General features: G+C 37.3%; 1 protein-coding gene across 5 annotated transcripts in view; it reads right to left on the bottom strand.

Annotated features, from left to right (window-relative positions):
* Positions 1 to 895: 895 nt before the first annotated feature.
* The window catches only part of XIRP2 (xin actin binding repeat containing 2), a 280948-nt gene continuing 261275 nt past the window's right edge, over positions 896 to 20568 (bottom strand). For 4 of the 5 annotated variants that reach the window (XM_070241989.1, XM_005601558.4, XM_005601559.4 and 1 more), the window contains 3 exons: positions 10906 to 20290; positions 8669 to 8802; positions 896 to 2783 (listed from right to left, as the gene is read on the bottom strand). In XM_070241989.1, coding sequence (XP_070098090.1) covers positions 8708 to 8802; positions 10906 to 20290 — 9480 coding nt within the window. In that variant the 3' untranslated portion in view covers positions 896 to 2783; positions 8669 to 8707. The remainder of the gene's footprint in view (positions 2784 to 8668; positions 8803 to 10905; positions 20291 to 20568) is intronic. The other variant, XM_014732517.3, reaches the window with a different exon arrangement.

The following is a 20568-nucleotide window of genomic DNA, read 5'->3' as shown; positions in this document are numbered from 1 at the left end:
TGTCTGCACCTTGATTTTTTGATCTTGCGCTTCCAGCCTCTAGGACTGTGAGAAGATGAACTTCTGTTCTTTAAGCCACTCAGTCTGTGGTATTTTGTGATGGTAGCCTTCATTAGCAGCAAACTAAGAATGTAGGTCTTAGATGTTGGTTGAGAACATGCTAGCAAGAGAGAATTTGTCATACGTTCTAAAGAGAAACAGCTTTCAACACTGCATTTTGGTTTCATATTTAACAGAAAGCCAATGGTTTGTGTTCATGTAGGAGAATATGGGATAAGTTTTCATATATAAATACTTCAAATTAATGTGAAGCCAGTCATTTGTATTCATGTTATTTTTTCTATCAGAATCATCAAATGTATTTGCAGAAAGGTAAAGTCAGCAGAAAATTCAGAAGACTAATTTTCCATAGACTACGTTTTTATAACAGAAAAGCTTAATATCTATCAAATAGGATAAAAAAATACCTGACAAAATGTAGTGATATGATTTGTATATTTATCAATTGCATATGGTAAGCAATAAAAAATGCAACGTTCATAATTTAAGTAACTTCTAAAATATTTCTAGTTTGGTTGATTTCTGAGTATGGACTCTGCATTATTTTGGAGGAAATTGATATTTTCCATTAAATGTCTAGACATATCCCATGATATTTAATATAGGTAATTATTTAAAGTACCATAATAATCCTCTTATCTTTAAATTACAGAGCAAAAGAGAGAATGAAATTTTACATTTTCTAATAATACTGTGACTTTGGTTTAGCATTTTATTTTTTCCAGGATTTCGTGTGTGTGTGTATTAAATACTTGCCCAAGACAAATATTTCCTAAATTACGGAAAACATATATACTTAGAATGAAAATATATATGGAAAAAAGTTACAAAAGTATTTCGGTTTATACTCCAGGTGATTTAATTTTATTTCAGCATAAATTATAGAGAAAGTATAAGAATTGTGACAAATATCAGCAGTATAGAATCTCATCAATGATGTTATCTGGCATGTTGAAAAACAGAGCAATATATTTAAGTGTCATTTGACAGAAAAACATAGCGATATTGTTTCATCTTTTCATTCCATCCAGAATAAAAGTAGATTCAAACCGATTATGAAAAACAGCATATAGTGTAATACAAGGAATATGTTGGTGTCATAGACATGAGATTTCTGAACGTTACAAGTTGAACAAAAGGTTATCAAAGTCCCTAAAGTCTCATTTCAGGACATCGATATTTCTCAGTGCCTGAGTGTGGACTGCAAGTGGCCACAGATGTTTCACTCAGTGTCACTGTAGCATCTATTCCTTTTAATTTGCTCTTCCACGGTGAGTTGTTCAGACTGAACCTCCACTCTGGGAAACGAAGGCATGGCTGCACATTCACTGCTCAGAGCATCAACACCTGCATTTCCATTGATGTGGGCTGCTCCCACTGCTTCATCATGCCATTGCTTGATGTCCTTCCCAAATTCTCTTAAATACAAACATGGTAGATGTTTCATTTGATCTATGGAATCTATTAAATCACTCTCAAAAGTGTTCTCATTCTTCTTGGAAAAAGCAGCAATTTTCACAGTGTTAGAAAAGAAGAAGTGTAGATTTTTGTTATTTGAGTGGTTTTCTTTAATGTTTAACATATTTGTATCAGAAGTAACTACTGAACTTTTCCCCTTTACTATGAACCCACCATTGAGGCCTGATTTCGGGGCAGACTGCACAGGACTGCCAGCAGTAGCTCTGTCAGTCTGCTCATCGAGAGCCATAGCTAGAAGATTCCTCGAGTGAGTCTTTTCAGATTCAAATATATTGAGTAACTCTGAGATTCTAGATGTATTTTCTGAATTTTCAATTTGATATTCACTTGCAGTAGGGTTTGCTTCACTTGACAGTGGTAATAGATTAGTAAATTCCAAAATAGATGTCTTCTGCCTGCAATTATTCAGATATGAGACTGCTACATAATTGTTATTATTATTCTTATTCAAATTCTCTTTCTGATTTTCTGGCACCACCTCATTATCAGTGTTAGTAACCTGTAAAACTTCTGCACCATCAGGTTCATTAGTTTTTTCATTTTTCTCCTTCTCAGCACTCTGCACAACCACATTATTGTTGTCATTAAGATCCATTTCACTTTTCCTCTTATTCTTTATATCCTCAGCCTCATTCAGCTTATCTTGCACATTCCTATTTCCTTCCTTCTCGACTTTTCTCGTTTCGCCCATTTGCAATTCTTTGATTCCTATAACCTCCTCTTTCTGACTCATATGGATGGACTGCAGACGTGGCTGCAGGAAAGAAATGTTATCTTGCTCTTGTCCTTTATTTTCCGGAGTTTCAATGTGTTCTATCAGTGATTCACTGTTAAATTCAGTGGATGTCGAGGTTGTCATTTCAGGTGGCCATTTAGGTTTACTCATTTTGAGCTCTTCCTCAAGGGGGAAGATTTTCTTAGGAATCTCCCTGGAAGGGGGCCAAATGATTTTTAATTTTCCCCTCTCTCCGAATTTTCTCAAATCATCCCTTTGACCTTCACGGTTACCAGCAGCTAAATGTCTAAGATCTCCGAGTACAGGGGTATTCTCTGCACTGATTTTGCACATATTTGGTTCTTCATTAGGAATAAAGTCCACTGAATTGCTCTGATTTTTGCAATTCCATTGATCTTTACGCTGTTTGTGTCCAAAACCTTCATCATAATTTCCTTTAGATTTGAAAAGTTGTTTAAAGTGTGGTTTACAATATATTTGTCCATGAAGTGATGCATAATTTCCCAAACTGCCAAAGAGAAAAAAAGGAAAAATTTATTTTTAACATTCTATATATACCCTGCAAATTTATAGGGAATTAGGGAATTCATTATTTTAAGAATGAGTCAGAGATTCAGTACAATTAACTTACTGGCAATAGGAATGTGCTTATTAAATGAACATTCCTGTTAGATAATAGTTACCACCAATACCCTACATGATACATGTCTTTCAGCATTTAGAATTTCATGATGTATGTCAGCTATTGGTATAATAGGTACTATAGTGTAATGCATATGTAGTTATAGATGGTGCAAAGTGATGGTACTAAATCTTTGCTGTCTCAGTGACCTATGTGAGGGGTTGCAATTTTCAATAAATCCTGAATAGCACACACACAAAAATCAACTATTTGAATTTCCTTGTTAACTGAATGTTGAATAAATTGGAAATATTGACTATGCAATTGTTTATCTGGCCTCTTTGGGGAGATCAACAAATAGAATGCTTGTTGAAATTAAAATCAAATTTAGTCAAAGGCAGCAGCATCATTTTTTATCTCTGAATCTCCACATAAAAACAGATACATCAGCTAGATAGCAAAACTTAAAATCCATGGATAACATTTACAACAAAACCAAGTCACAAGATAATCCCACCAAGCCCAAAATACAAGGAGGTAAGGACAAACCACCAACAGCTATAAGACCAACATGATATAAGACCACACCTGTGTGGGCGATAGCAGAGGTAGCAAGGAAGGTGTTGGATGGGTCTCAAAATATGAGACCACAAAATAACCAGCAACATTTCATGGAAAGTATCACATGCCAATCAGAGATCAGCAAATGAAACTGGGAGGGGTTTTGCCCCCTCCAATAGCCAGTGAGTGCACGGGTGCTGCAGTAAGGAAGACTGAAGAGGCCAGAGAAGCCAGCTGTCCAGATTGACCCACTAGGGTCCCCTTTCCAAGACCCTACACTGAGAAAAAAATATACGGGAGTGGCATCAAAATTGAGTAGGATAATGATGACAGAAAGGAAAAAGAAGTTTCCGACCAACACGGGGGAGAGAAATCTAGGCAGGAAGTCCCAGAAGCTGTTAGAGTTTTTTGAACAGTATATGAAAAACTAGAAGAAATAGCTCATGAGGTTAGAAAAGCCATTCTGAATTTCATCTCCTTCTAAGATCTGGAAAGACTAGTTTCACATAAAAATGAGGCACAGAAAAGTATCAAGGCCTAATATTATAAAAAGTGATTATGAGAAAATAAAAGAGCAAAGAACATTACAATATTCCTGTAGACAAGGACAACATGCTAGAAAAATATGCTCTGAAAACATTAAAATTTTAACCTGTCATTTCAAAATGAGCTAAAGGACATTTAAGAACATGATAAGAGACCTGAAAGAATAGCACAGATCATGATGAGAGAGAGTCATAAAAGAGGGGCCAGAAATCAGGAAAAAATAGAAATGAGAGAAAAACATGCCAGCGATAAAAACTAAACTAAAAGAAAAATGAGAGCGAATAAACACAATAGAAAGTGTTTTAAGAGAAATAGAAGAATAAAAAGATGAAAATTAATAATCAGAAATGAAAAAAGAGATAAGGATTTGAGGGAAAGAGAAATAGTAAAGATAAGCAAAAAAATTCAATGTATATAATAGGAGTTCCTGAAGAAGAAGAAAAGCAAGCAGTGAAAAAGGTTAAATACTAAACCTCATAATACTAAACCTCATAATTTAAGGAAACTTTCTTGAAATAAAAAGTATGAAACTACACATTGAAAGAGCACACTGGGTAGTTGACACTACTGACCCAGAATGCCCAATGCCAAAATCTATTCCAGTAAAATTGCTGGACTTCAAATAAAGAGAAAAGAACCCTTTGTGTATCTAAAAAGAATAAAAAGGAGCATATGAATTATAAGGGAAAGAAAATTAGACTGTTATCAGATATTTCCAACACTTTATGCCAGAAGAAAATGAAATAATACATTTAAGATACTCAATGAAAGAAAGTGTAAGCCAATGATTTTACTTTCAGCAAAAGTGACTTTCCACTGTAAAGATCACAGACACAGTGTTATCAGCCTGTAAGAACTCAAGGAATATTGTTTCCACGAGCCTTTTCTGAGGAATCTACTAGACAATGAGTTTGAACAACCAAACTGCGTAGAGAAACATCAACATGAGGATTGATAGTAAGGATTAAATATAGTTACCTGTAAACTAAGATGAAATGAGGGCAAAGAGGGAGATAATGTGATATGTAATGGCTGTATGATCTGACACGGAAGATATAGTACGAGTTTTTTAAAGGGAGTATGGGTGAATGGGGAGCAAATGCAATTTTTAAGGTTTTGATAATAAAATTAGTGATGCTGATAGTTTTTATTCCTAAACTGTTATCCAAATGAATAGGGGATATTGTAATTCTGTGATCTCCCTTATCTTTGAGAACCAGAAGTCCTGAAAGGGAAGAAAGGAGAAGATGAAATAGAGAAAAAGCTAAGCAAAAGCAACAGAGTTTTAAATTCAATTTGGAAATATCACTACGAATTAAGGATATAACTTTCTTTATATATATATTTACCAGCTCTTAACACTGGCAAAGCTTAGAAATAGTGACAAACCCAGTAGAAAGAGCATTGAGGTTGTAGTCTTGGAATGTCATTTTTCACTAAAAGAAATCAGGACTTAGAGAAGTGGCTGATCCCAGGCTTGGGGCAGGAAGTGTACAAGATGAGCATGGAACATCTAGTCCTATCGGAGAATGAAGAAACTACCAAAGACTGCTAAGGTCTTGTCAAAAGGACACAGGAGACAACTTGAGGAGGCTTCCACTGGTCAGGGATAGAATAATTTGAGCTTCAGTAACAATAATAATTGCATATGATTGAAACCAATTAAATATGTGTAAATCCATGAATTTATAAAGATATTAAATTTTTTTAATTGGTTACTTCTAGGGGATGATAAGGAACCATTTAATCATATTGTTAAATAAATAATTGATACATTGGGAGAACTGGTAAATAAAGGGGAAGAATTATACATTTATTCTCCCTTTCCTCCACCAATTGTACCACATGTAACCAAATAGTAGATGAGGGGAAGCATCTCCTACAAAAGTATTCTAACTAATAATGAAAAAGAAAGAACAAAATTAGAATATCAATATCTTGCAAACATCAATGAATGGATATAGGTGTTAAACTTCAATATCTTCTATGAACACAGAATGAAAGACTAGCAGACACTATGTGCTTACTATACTCTTGCCAACACTTCCAATGTTCTTGTAAAAGGCATTAAATCTTAGTTTAAACCAAAATCCAGATCCAGCCGATAGTTTGTCAGAAATACAGAGGAGAAAAGAGCATGTTGAACTGTACTATGAGTATGCAATCAGCAAATCCAGACTGTGGAAAACTCTATAGTTCAAAATCCTGATTTCTTCACAAATAAAACATAAAGAATGAAAGGAATGGATGGAAAACCTACACATTAAGAAAAACTTAAAAGACATATCAAAGTTTAAAAAAATTGACAAGACTAAAATATAGCATCTAGGAAAGCATATTTAGATTTAAAAAACCATAAAAATTCAGGGAAGCAATGATTAAAAAGCATACTATTTACTCCAGGAAGAGAGATAATGGATTGTGTTTGGGTGAGGCAGATGGAAGGGGCTTCTGGAATGGCTGGTAATGCTGTACTTCTTGACCTTGGTAGTAGTTACAAAGTGTTCACTATATAATAAATTATTGAGCCACACATTTGCTTTGTTTGGTTTTCTGTATTTGTGGGCTTTTGTACAATGATTTTTTAAAAAATATCAGTCATTGAATGAATATTTTTGAGTCCTTATTATATGTTAGCCTTTACTAGGTGTTGGCAAGACAAACCTTAACACGTTTCCAAGAGTTGGGAACAATTACATTAGATAGTGTTAAGAATGGAGCAAGCATGGAGGATGCCTTGAGAGCACATAAGAAGGACACCTGACCCATGTAGGGGGGTCAAAGCATGTTTCTTCAAAGACATAAAGTCTCAATTGAGGTCTGAAGAATGAGTGGATATTAGTAGGTAGAGAGCTGGGGGAGGGGCACGGGAAAAATCCTACAAGGAACGGAAATAACATTTGGGGCCAGCTAGATATGAGAAAGAAAAATAATGATGTTGAGAAACTGGAAGAAATCCAGCCTTCATGAAAAGAAACATGCAACGGGCAGTAGAGGTAGGAGGGGCGTTGAGAGAGGAGCAGGGGCAGGATCCTGAATTGCCTTTTAATTCATATTAAGATGTTAATTTTTTTCATAAGGGGGCCATTATATGTTTTAAATAGGGAAGTGACATCAGATTTGCATTTTAGAAAGAACATTCTCACTACATTGTGGAGCATGGCACTAGGGCAGTAGTGGTGATGAGAGATACTGGAGGCAGGGAGACCAACCAGCTAGAACGGCTGTTGCATCAGTATAGGTGAGAGATGATAGATACTTGCTTGAAGGGTACCTCGGCTGTGGGAATGGAGAAAAGTGTACGGCTCAAGAGGTTTTTATACAACAGAAATTACAAGACTTGGTCATGCTTGGGTGGAGGGAATGAAGGAGAGGAAGGAGTCAAGTAACTTCTTGTTGCAATCGTTGAGTTAATGTTAATGTCATTTACTGAGAGAGTAGCACCCAGACCATGTAGTCAAGGAAGGAATTTCGATGGAGAGAAGATAATGGGGCATACTGAATTTGCTGTACTTATGAGAAATCTAATTGGAGATATATACTAGTCATTGAGATATAAGCATTCAATATACAGAGGAGAGAGCTGGACTGGTGGTACAGATTTCAGAATCATTGCCACATAAATGATGATTAAAGTCATGGGAGTGGATGTGATAAAGCAGAAAAAATATAAAGAGCAAGAAGAACAAATGAGCATAACGTAATTCTAAGTACTCTAACATCTCAGAAATGGACAGAGATAGAGTCACCCATCCAGGAGTCTGAGAAGGAACAGCCAGAAGGTAGGAAGAAAAACATTAATACTCTGGCGTCATGGAAACCAAGGGAAAGGAACGTTGCAATGAGGGGAGTTTGACATTGTCAGTTACAGTCAAGAAGGATATAGTGTGGGAGACGCACATTGGATTTAGCAAAATAATTACATTTCAGCATCTCAGACTACAGCTACACAAATGCCACATTCATCTAAATGCATTTACTTCAAGAGTTTTGGAAAATGAGTGCATTTGTAACTGCATTGATAGAGTGCTTCTGTTGCATCAGAGAATAAACAGAGTATCTATCTGACCTGACACTGACATTATGCTAATTCTGTTTTTTTTTTTTAATTTAGATGCAAATGTCCAAACATAAGTAAACTCCAGCCTACCACCTGTTTTAGTATATAAAGTTTTATTGGAATACAGCCAGGCTCATTAGTTTCCAGGCACACCTGTTTAGTTAACTACGGCTGCTTTTGCACTCCACTGTAAGGTGGGTAGCAACAGAAACAGCATGGCCTACGAAGTAGAAAATATTTACTATCTGGCCCTTTACAGAAAAAGTCTGCTGACTCCTCATCTAGAGTCTAGATTTTAGACTAAAGTAATAACTTAAAATTCCTGATTTGCAAGTTAATTCTTGATTTTTCTAATCTATGTGATCTCCATGTTGAGACAAAAGGTTTCCTTCTGGATTTGATCCAGAATGCAAAATTTCAAAAGGAAAAAGGTCACAGCAATCCAGAGGAAAAAAGAGCAGAATATGACCATATCCCCTTTTTCTGTTGTGTTAACTGATGGTAGCAAGATCTGGAAAAAATCTGCATCTTTTTAGAGACATGATGTTATAAGTACACTGCACCCTCCTTGAATATTTGTGCCACAGACCACAAAACATTTTACCTCAGTTTACTGTTGCAATGGTGGCATCGGAAGCAGGACTTATGAAAACTCTGCTTGTCTGCTACTAGGCACTCCATTGGATAAACTGTCTTTTGACACAGTATACATATTTCCTTGTCTTGGAGTAACAGTTTCTAAAAATAAAAATTTACAAAAGTTTATATAGTGCTATCTTCAATCACATTGTAAAAACAAAACAAAACAACAAAAGAGTATTAACTGGCCGTGCAGTTAAAGCAGAAAGCGTTAAGATGATTTCCTAACATTGCTTCTCTGGACATAGGGCATCCCACCATCAGGTTTGATGCTCCGATACAATCAACTTTAGTGTCTCTACTATTCATACATTGTATAAGCTGACTTTTATGATTTAAGAAAATATATATGAGTAAATATGTTCATTAACTTTTAATGTATTAATTAAAAAGTACAGCAAACTCAGCCATGGGAAACCCCGAGAGCCCTTATTCTAGATAACTGCACTTTTCACATATATATAAAGGTTTACACCTAACTTGGTCCCAACTTTTTACTTTTTAAAGCATTCTAGAGAGATTTTTCTAAAATATGTATATATCTTTTTAAGCTGAGGACATTGTATCTGTTTAAATATTTTCCTGATGACTTAGTGTTGACTCTATGACACCAATTCTTAACTTTAATACAATGAGACTCCTGGATACACTGAAATGTCCAGGGCCATTTTTCCTCAACATAAATGGCTTTACATTTTAGGGCTTTGGGGATACTCATGTCTGCCTTTTATGGTTTTTCTATCTCTTCTCTTGCTCTAAAGTACCCACGGCCATAATACTCCTGGTCTCTCCTGAACGTTAGCTCCTGTGAATAACAGTAGTTATATGACTAACCAGTGTTTGCTTCGTGGTTCAACTGACACAGAACTTCCACCTTGATCTTGTTTTGATCCTCAAACAATCCTGTGACGATAACTAAGCTTTCATATTAATTATACATAAGAGAATATATGCTCAGGGCTCTTTGTGCAAATAAATATATACACTTGGCTGTTTTGATTCTCAGTTTGGGCTACTGAGAGATTTCCTTTGTCTATTTGGTTCAAGGAGGGGACAATTTCTATATTTAACACAAATTTCTCTGTATTTTCTATGTTTTTAGCTATTTTAACAGAAACAGAGCATTTGAAATTAGACAGCTTTGCTTAATTATGCCAAAGCAAGCATATTAAGAAATCATATTAACTCAATAAACTACACACATATTTTGCAAATACGATAGAGGCATAATTTTTGTTTCAGCAGTTTTTATTTTTAAGTTTGCTATTTCTTTCAATCTGTCTAAAAGAATGGACTACACTAATGACGAACATTAATTACGTCAAATCCTTTTATTGTGAAGCCTCATTAATAATAAAAAGTAGGGAAATATAAAGAAATGAGCTGTTCTCTAACGTAAAAAAATACGCAGTGAGTTCATATATTTTAAATCTTTCTTTTTCCAAATATAACCAAATTTTTAAAATGTATTGTCCATGTTTATCTGTGAATGAGACCAATTGAGCTGTCATCTGGGGTTTAAGAAAGGTGAAAAAATCAGTTATAGAAAAAACAAGTGGCATTACAGAAACCTAACTCCATCTAACTCAATAACAATGATAAAATATACAAAAGATCTATTTCTACATCTATATTTTTGTCAGAGACGCCAATCAATAAAAATCCTTAAAGCACATATGAAGGGCGTAAATTGGTTCTTGGATTATTACCAGGCTGTATTGAATTCAAACACAAACACCACTTAAGTCTGGTGGTTAAAAATACGTCAATAGTAGGTCAACAGATAATATCTAATATTGTCTTAATCAAGTGGATGAAATAATTTTTAATAAGAAATACTAATACTATGCTATGGGTGTACAATTAGTTACATATAATCATTAATACTATCACAATAACAATTATTTTAGCTGCTGCTTTATCCAAAGCCTTATTTACCTTGACAAACACAGGTCTCAATAACCTCTATAATAGGATTTGTTATTCTCACACAGTGCCGGTGAATCAGATGCTTTTGTAAAGAGAAATTAGTAAAAGCAAGCATTGTAAAGAGACGGACATCAACAACCAGGTAAAGCTGTTAGTTTTGGGTTATATTATTTGGTTATTTCCACGTACTATTTCATCTGCAAATCATCTTAGCTATGGAACACGTGCCTTTAAATGGGTTAATCTGACTTCACACTTGGCAGGCTCATTTACCACTTATAAAAGCAGATTCCTCTTGGAAGGCAGTTCTCATCTGACCTGCGGAAGCATCTGAGGTTGCATAGCCAAGGCTTTTAAAAACTCTTTCACTCTCCTGCCACGTCTCTTGGAAATTCCTCCTGAGGTCTGGAGGCGAATCAGAAATATCTAAAATATGGCCTGCGATGACATCTTCATAGGTTGGTGGGGCATGCTTGAAGTCAAAGCCAGATTTGCCAGCTTCTGGACTTCGTGATGAAGTGACTGACGTCTTCGACCCAACAACTTGACTCTCGAATGCATCCACACCTGAGACATGTTCACTCAGAGACCTTGTTTCAGAGCGCACGCTGTGCTGCTTAACAGGATTTTTTTCTTGCGGCGCTCCAGGACGATTGCAAGAAAAGTCTCTAAAACTAGTGTTCTCTAAAGATGTTAATCCAAATTCCTCCTTACGAAATGTACGACTTTCTTGTTTTATATTATGGTTTGCGTCTCCATTTGCATAAACTCTTCTATTTGACTTGGCTTCAAAAACTGGGCCATCCTCAAATTCCCTGAACCATCTGTTTATTTCATTTTCATGGTCACTCACAAAATTTTCAGCCATTTGAACAGTTCGGTTGGCCGCTTCATACCTCTGCGCGTGCTCTGACAGGCGAGGCCCTTCCACTTTGCGGATGATTTCGACTGCGTCAAAACTTTCAGTATCCGGCACTATGTGCTTGGTGGCATTTCCTCCGTCTTTGTGTACATAAGTCGCCTTTTTCTCTACTTTCCTAACTTCCTCTTGAGCTTCCATGGATTCTCTGAAGGAACCACTGTCAACATGGTTGACACTGATAGGTATTGTGATTGTGGGTGGAGAGTCCCTACCACGAGCTTCTATCTTAATTTGACGTCTAAGTGTTGCAGGAGACGTGATGATCTCAGACCTCTTTTCTACAATCGGGACCGGGGTGACTGATGGACGTGGGACGGTCCCCTTGGATAACTTTGCAGTGGTGTCTTTGAGTTTGACAAGTTGTTCAGAGCGACTCCCAGGTGGAGAAGGGGAGGTATTTGCACTGTGAATTTTAGATGTTTGCGACACGGGCCTTCCTGGTGATGGTTCGGCAGAACTGTCGTTTTGAGGGGACTGAGAAAGCTCATCCTTAGGAGAGGTTTCTGTTCGCCGGGCAGTAGACTCGATTGTTATAAAAGTTGGTGATGGTGGGCGTGTTTTTAAAGAGGAAGGAGAAATCTTGCTGTCGTCTAGTTTAACTTCCTGATGGATTTTCACACGATTTTGAGCAGTTGCTTCGTGATGGGTTGCTATTTGGTGGTGCTCTGTTTTTTCTACAATTGTATTTTCTTTCTGTTCAGTGTTTTTATTGCAGCTGACACTAACATTAGACGCTTGAGATAATGTTTCATTAAGACTAGTAGGTTTATTTCTCTGCTTTCCTGCTTTGGAGGATGACATGGCTGTTTGAATTGTATTTTCACAGACAGCAAGCAGATCCTCTGCTTGAGTTTTAATATGTGTTATTTCTTCTTTGATTGTTTCTACATTATTCTCCATAGCAATGTGAACTCCATACTCTCTTTTTTCTTCACTTAATAGCCATACTGGAATGATATTTAACAGTGTCTGAAATGTTTTAAGTCCATTTTTATCTGGCTCCGCTTCAAACTGCTTTACCCTAGACAAAATATGTTGTAGTTCTTCACGTTTTCTCAAGAATTCCAATATGTTTACAGCACATTTTCCATCATCCTGCTGGGATTCTTTCGCAGAGGAAAATAAAGATTTGTTCTGTGTAATCTCTTGCTTTGAATCTTTAGTATTAGAGAAGACTTGTTTCTGTTGTATGCCCTTGACTCCAAGACATTTTTCTTCCTGCAGATTATTATACAGCTGGGGCAATTTTTCATGTTCAACTTGACTTTCAGAAGTCTGTATTTGTGTCTGCTGAAAATTCTGAGCCTGTGAATCAAGATGTGCATTTGTAACCTCTTGCTTGACTACCTTCTGTGCTGATTTATTCAAATGTTCTTGTTTTCTTTCAACCCTTAGTCTGTCTTGCTTTAGACCAATCATTGGTGGTCCCTGAATTGTTTCTTCATTTCCTGGAAGTTTTCCACTTTCAGATGCTCTAAATTCCCTTTGCTTCTCATGCACTATGTTGAGCTTACTTTCATGACTTTTCCCTGTGGGTTCCATAGGCAGTGTTACTGTTACTCTTTTCTCCTGCTTAGGTAATTGGTAATACTTTTCAGCCACAGATTGCTTCTGACTATATTCAGTGCTTGCCTCAGTTTTCTCGGTTTCCTGGTACTGTCGTTTGGTAATGGTTTGAATGTCAATTTCGGACTGCCTTTTCTGGCCTTCATAGCTGTGGTCTGTTTCATTTAATTTATGATCCGGCGTTGGAAGTTTGATGGTTTTAACTTTGAAACTTGGGGAAAATGGTTTGCTTTGGGGCAAGTGCAACTGCTCCAGATACTTCTTCTGTTGTGCTTGTTGCGTACTGCACTCTTGGTGACTCTGTTTAATTTCACAAGCTGATTTAGATTGTATCATGTCCCTTGAGCTCTGGAAAACTTCCTTTTGCATAGTATCTTTGTCTTCTGAGGCTGCTGTAACATGTTGGAGACTCTTGGCAGTGACTGTTACTGCTGGTGTTGTGGAAAGCTGCTTATCAGGACGCACTGCTAGTACCTGAGAATTCCTCTGAGAGTCTGGCTTGGGGTGGGCCAGAGAGACCCCCGAATCCATTCCAGGTAGGGGAACCTCCTCATTTGTTTTTTGCAACAGCACTTCCTTTTCCAACTCTGATATGTTTTGTTTTTGGCTTTCCGTTTTGACTATGTTGTAGCAAGAACTCGCATGTTTCTGTTTTTCAAGCTCTTCTCTTTGTTGTTTGTATTTTTCTTCAGCAATCATTAAAGGTGTCTTAAATTTTCTCATATAAGGTTTTGGACTTTGTTGTCCTGAACCCTCTGGAAATGAATGAGATTTTAGGAGAGGTGCTGTCAGTTTTCCCTTGGGTGGCGAAGTTTCTGAACCTGTCTGTGAGAGGGACCTTGTAGAGTCCACAGATAATTGTTTTCTTTCATCAAGACTTTTTCTAGCTATGTTCTGCTTTCTCTCTGTGTGTCCACTGCTAGTTGCCATCATTACTCTTCTCTGATCCTTTGAGGGAGTAATTTTATATTCCATATCAAATGGGGAATTATCCAATTCAACTTTCGGGGAACGATGATTCTTCTTGTCTTCTATCTGCTTGGGAAATTTGGGTTTGGGCAATGTGGGAGGTGGCAAAACTACTCCTGATTTTCCTGTTATGATTTTAGCCTGAGAATGCGTTTGCTGAGATCTTGAGGCTTCCTCTTGGGAATATTGCATGAATGCTCCACTGTGCTTTTCTGGAACAGAGGAGGAAAGGCAAGGTGCTGGTTTTGGTAATGGAGTTGGAGGAGGGGGAGGTGGTGGAAACATTGATAGACATTCTCTTTCAGATTTCTCATCTTCCGGTGGTGGAGGAAGAGGGAAGCCTGGGAAACTTTCAAATTCAGCCTTTCTTGTCTCTGTGGACAGTGAGGGAGGAAATCCATTTTTTTCAGGCAACATCATTAAAGGAGGTGGAGGAGGAAGAGGAAATTCTATTTCAGATGATGCATTGGAAGGTGGAAGCGGAGGTGGCGATGGAAGTGGAAGAGGCCACTCACTTTCTTTTACATTATTTTCAGGGTTAAAGTTGATTGGATTAAAGGACATTTCCATTGCCTTTTTTAAGTCTGTGGAGGTGTTTGTCTTCATTAGAAAGTCCTGGCTCTTCAGATGAACGTCAGTCTGCTTTTTGTCTGTTGCCTTAAATTTATTGTGGCTTTTTTGGGAGACTTTCGCTTCTGTTACATTTGATATGTCTTGATCTACAGGCAAAGTCTGCCACCTTGGTGGAGGGTTCACATTCTTTTTCTTTATATCTTTCTTAGAATATTGCATTTCTTGTTTTAATGAAGCTTGTTTCTGAAAGTCCCCTGAAACTTTACAAGTTTCTCCAACTGTCTTGTTGATTGGACCCTGGGTTGGACTGCGCTTAAAGCTTTGTGTATCTGTTGATATTTTAGTGTTTTTCATATTTTGGGGTCTCTTTACAGGGAAAGCCTCGGTCTTCTGGTGTTCATTCGTCAGTTCATAAATTTGAGTCTGTTGCTTTCCAACTGCTTTGTCAATAGATTGGGTAGAGTTAAAGGCTGCATCCTTCTTTTGTTCTCTCACTGTCTCTGATTCCTTAGTTTTTACGTTTTCCTTAGCTAACACAGTTGAAGTCAATTGTTCGCTCTTATGTTTATCTCTAAGATGCTGCTCTGTTGTGGTGTCAATCTGGACACCCATTCTGTCCCGCGATTCCAATACATTTTTAATAACTTTGTGGTGTGGGTTAGATAGTCTTCTAAGGCTTTTCTCAAGAGCATCATTGTTTTGTTCACGATCTATGACAATTTTTACAGTGCCTTTTGGGGCTTTTGGAAGATTAACCTCAGTTCTTTCTTCTGTTAAATTCCCGTGATGAGATTTGCCTGTAGTTTGATTGAGAGTGTCTGTTTCCCCTTGCCACCTGGCTGCTGGCTCAAATGGTCCTGGTCTTGGCTGAAGAAGACTTTTTTTGTCACTCTGAACAGCCACCTGATGAATCTGCTTTTTCTGCTCTTCTGAGGATCCTACCATCACTGCTTGCACATCTTCTTTGATTATACCCTTTTTATCTACCTCTTTGAAAGCTCTTTCTGCTTCTTTCAGATTCTTTAACGATGCTTCAAGGTCATCTCGGATAAGCTCCTTTTTCAGGATTTCTGTCCTTGTGTTTGCAGTCTTTTCAAGGCATTCAATAGCTTTCTCAATATCACCAGGGATGGCATCAGACTGTTTAGGTTCTTTCCATTGGTGGCTTGATTCCTTAAGTGACTTGAGTGTGGCCAGCATGTCACCTTTGACAATTTCTTGCGTTTTAGCTACCATTTTCTGGTTTATGGCCTGGCTGAGGGAATTTAGGGTTAATTTCAAATCACCTTTTATAATTTCTTCTTTGGGTGTCTTACAAGATGTATTCTGAGGCTCTGTCATAAAAACCTTGACTGTATTATGCACATCACCTGGGATGATGTCAGTTTCATTAACAGTACGTTCAACCTGAGATTCCCTTTTCTTTAGTAACAGTTTTGTGCCCTCAACATCACCGCCAATTATTTCTTCCTCTCTTTCTTGCTTCCTAGTTGTTAGTGTTTCATTTGACCCTGTCTGGAGTTGTTTGAGATAGTCTAAAGCTCCAGTTTCTATGCACGTTGTAAAAAACTGAACATTTCCCCTCTCAGAGGCATCAATTTTCGCCCTTGCAGATATTTTATTGTTTGATATGGAAGATAGCAAACTATGAATGGTACGTTTTACATCACCTCCTATTACTTCTTCACGTTCAATTGTGTCACCAGCATTTTCATGAAGAAGACAATAAATAGTCATGTTAATGTCTCCTCTTTCATCTTCCTGAATTAAAATTCCTTTCTTTACAGAGCTTTCCTCAGAGAGCAGGCTTTTTATTGCTTGTTGTACATCACCACTCACTATCTCTTCTTTTTCAGTATGAAATTCTGTTGATCTGTTTAATAATTGAGTTTTGGTCAAATTAACATTTCCCTTCTCCTCTTCACTAACCAAAATCTCTCTTTTCGTACAGTCTCTTTTGGAAAGTAGGTTCATAATTATATTTCTGAGATCAACCCTGATGATTTCTTCTTTCTGTATCTGAGGAGATTCCTGATTCATTAGCTTGTACTTTGCCATTCGAACATCCCCAACTTCATCAGCTTCAATGATGATTCCAGGAGCCTCAATAACTTTTTGAGAGTAGAGCTCTTCTAATGTTTCTTTAATGTTCTTGCCAATAATTTCCACCTTTTCTACCCTACTTTCATTAAATTCATGAAGGGGTGTAGTTTCAAAGAGCCATGTAGTTGTCTTGACATCAGAAGGAGGGATTTCTTCCTTGGTGAGTTTTGTGATGCTTTCATCTGCTCCCTTAATAGAATCCAAGGACTGATTTTCAAAAAGCCATACTGCCTGCTTAACATCACCTTTTTGCATATCTTCCCGGGTGACTGTTTTGATATTTTCATATTCTGACCCTTCTCCTCTCAGTTCATCTATAGTGTGGGTTTCAAATAGCCAAGTAGATGTTTTAACATTGCCCTTTTGTATTTCATTGACACTTACTGTTCTTATATAAGTATTCTTACCAAAATTTTCAGACTCAAAGAATTGTTTACTAGTCTTCACATTCCCACCTTGAATATAGTCAACCGTGGGCACAATATCATGTGATTCTTCTGAAATCTGATCCAGTGGCTGTGTTTCAAATCTGTATCTGACAGAACTAACATCTCCCTTCTGAATATCTTCTTGTGTGACAGATTTAATAACATACACATTCTCTGATTCATTAATTGAGTCTAATGGTTTTGTTTCAAAAAGCCACCTTGTCCCTCGTACATCTCCATGAATTACCTCTTCCTTTCTAACTGTTGTCACTTCATGGTAACACCCTTCTCTGTCTTGAATTGCATAAAGTGGCTGGGTTTCAAAGAGCATTCTGTAGCTTTTTACATCACCCTTTATTACTTCTTCAGCAGTTATTTTCTTGGTGCTGATATAGTCAGATTCTTCTTTAATCTCATCTAAAGAAAAAGTCTCAAAAATAAAGCACCCCTTTCTTACATCGCCACCTTGTATGTCTGTCACTGTCTTAACTAATTCATCACCTCCTTGCCTTTCTTTTATCATATCAATTGGTTGGTTTTCAAAAAGCCACCTACAATTTAAAACATTGCCTTTCTGAATATCTTCAGTCTTTAGAGTTTTGATCTTCTTCAAAACTTCCTCTGAACTAGAACTTATAGAATCTAAGGGCTGACTTTCAAATTTATGCCGCATGCTGGAAACATCCCCAGCTTGGATGTCCATTTCCACAGCCTTGATTTCCTTTCCTTCTTCTCCTTGTATGCTGTCCAAATTTTCTGTCTCGAAAAGAAAACATGCTGTGCGAACATCCCCTCCTTGGATCTCCTCCTGTTTTACAGTTTGCAATTTGACTGTTGCTTCAGAGTCATCTTTTATGGTATCAAGTGGCTGAGTTTCAAAGAGCCAAGTACAGGCTTTGACATCTCCCTTATGAATTTCTTCACTGCCAGTCATTAATGAAACTTTTTCATAAAGAGACTCCATTGGCTGGGTTTCAAAAAGCCATCTACAGGTTTTGACATCCCCTTTAACAATATCTGTAGCTTGTTCGGTTTTACTTTCTACTTCTTCCATATTACTAAAATACTTAATAGAATCAAGAGGTTGGGTTTCAAATAGCCATTTAGCAGATTTTACATTTCCGGTCTGTATTTCTCGAGCAGATATTCCTCTGATTATCTGAAATTTATGAATGCTTTCATCAAACTGGTCAATGGGCCTTGTTTCAAAAAGCCATCTACAGCTTCTTACATCACCTCTTAAGATTTCTTCTTGCTGGACTGTCTTTACTTGATGATATTTTCCAAGGTGATCTTGAATGGCATATAGTGGAGTTGTTTCAAAGAGTGATTTATTTAACTCTACAGCACCCCTCGTGACTCCTTCCACCTCTATTTTATGTGATGCATCAAATTTAATTAAATTGTTTGATTCAAAGATATGTGTGTAATTCCTTACATCTCCTCTGTCAACTTCTTCAAGTTTCACTGTTCGTATGTACTCTTTTTTATCTTCTCTAATCTCTTCTAGAGGTTGGGTTTCGAAAATCCATTTTTGATGCCTAACATCCCCCTTTTCTTCTTCAGAGGCAGTAATTTTGTGAAGTTTTCCTACAGCAGGGCTATCTTTTAAAGCCTCTATTGGAAGTGTTTCAAATAGACGCTTAGTAGTTTGTACATCACCCCCTATTAACTCTTCAGATCTTACAGCATGTGCATCAGGAACTTCTTTTAGAATGTCCAATGGCTGCGTTTCAAACATCCAACACTTTCTGGAGACATCTGTACCTATTATTGTTTCCTTTTCAGTGATGACTTCTTCTGACTCTTCTTTGATTTTCTCCAAAGGTTGAGTTTCAAATAACCACTTTGCCCTACTCACTCCACCTTTCACATTTTCTTCCATAGATATTCCTCGGACGACTTTAATTTCTGTGATATCCTTGTTAATTGTGTCCAAGGGCTGTGTTTCAAACATCCAACGTGCTGTTCTCACATCCCCCTTTTCAATGTCTTCCCTGTGAACAGTTTTAATTTCTAGCATTTGGCCTAAACCATCTCTAATAACATATAATGGTTGAGTTTCAAAACATTTTATACTCCTCTTAACATTTCCCTTAATTTCTTTGAGCTCAGACCTGAGTTGCAATAGGTGAACCTCATCCACTGAATGAAGCTGTCCAAGCTGATCCAGATGTTGAGTTTCAAACATGTATCTCACAGCCTTGACATCCCCCCCAGTTATGTCCTTTATGGTAGGTACCACTAATTCTTCTTGACTTTGATGCATTTTATTCATTGAGTCTAACGGATTTGTTTCAAACATCCACCGGGCTGTGCGGACATCTCCTCTGGCTAGCTCAGGAATTTTCTCAGCATTTTCTTCAGTGGCAAAAGAATGATCCCCTAGTGTGTCTATGGGTTTGGTTTCAAACATCCATGTGGTATATTTCACATCACCACCAGCAATGATTTCTTGATCAGCAATGCCCTTGGAGATGTGATCTTCATCTGGAGAGCCATTGTTGATGGAATCTAATGGCTGATTCTCAAAGATCCATCTCATGGACTGCACCTCCCCCTTCAGAATTTCATCCCACTCCAAGTGTTCTCTTTCTGAGTTCAGATGTTTTTGAGAACCGTCATTTGAATTTTCAAAAACATACCGGGCTTGTTGCACATCTGCTGAAACTGAGCTTCCTGGGTTCACTTGACTGGAAACAATCTCAGAAACCTCACTGATATAATCTTTTTCTAAGTTTTTTCTTAACTCAGGATGGATGTGTTTATATAAACGGTTTAATTCATACAAATTTCTTTGCTTGGAATATAATTCTTTGGGAACTGGTGGTATTCTAGGAGGGCTGGGGACTTCAGGGGACTGAGAAAATGCTGTCACATCTATTGGAGTTTGAAGTATATCAGGTTGGGGAGGAGGAAATTCTTCTGTCTTTCTTAAAGGAGTGGCATTAACTTGTGCCAGAGTTGAGGAAGTGGCACTGTGGTCACTATATCTTGTGGTTGATGTTTCCTTTCTCTGGCTGGTTGAAGTGCAAGAAGTGGAAGAGGTCCCCACAGTTGATGATGGCTTTAAAGTCTCTTCATATTTATTTTTGATCTTTAAGGGAGAGAAAATCAAATCTTATAAAGATGGGTGTCACGGTAGAGCCTTCCTAGGCACTGCCCTTCGCTTATCCACCTGCTTTGACATCTCCATTGGGAACAACAGGGGATACATTCCATTTAGAGACCTACTTACGAGCCATATTCAATGTTTGTTACTATCTTTCCTATAATCTGTTTGCACTTTTAGAGATATATTCCCCATCCCATACATCAACAACTCAGTTTTATCATTTTACACATAGTCTTGATTTTAACATTTACACATAGTCT

Source organism: Equus caballus, chromosome 18, assembly GCF_041296265.1.
Source record: "Equus caballus isolate H_3958 breed thoroughbred chromosome 18, TB-T2T, whole genome shotgun sequence".
NCBI lineage: Eukaryota > Metazoa > Chordata > Mammalia > Perissodactyla > Equidae > Equus > Equus caballus.
The sequence above is the reverse complement of the archived record's forward strand: the minus strand, read 5'-3'. Positions and strand labels throughout refer to the sequence as shown.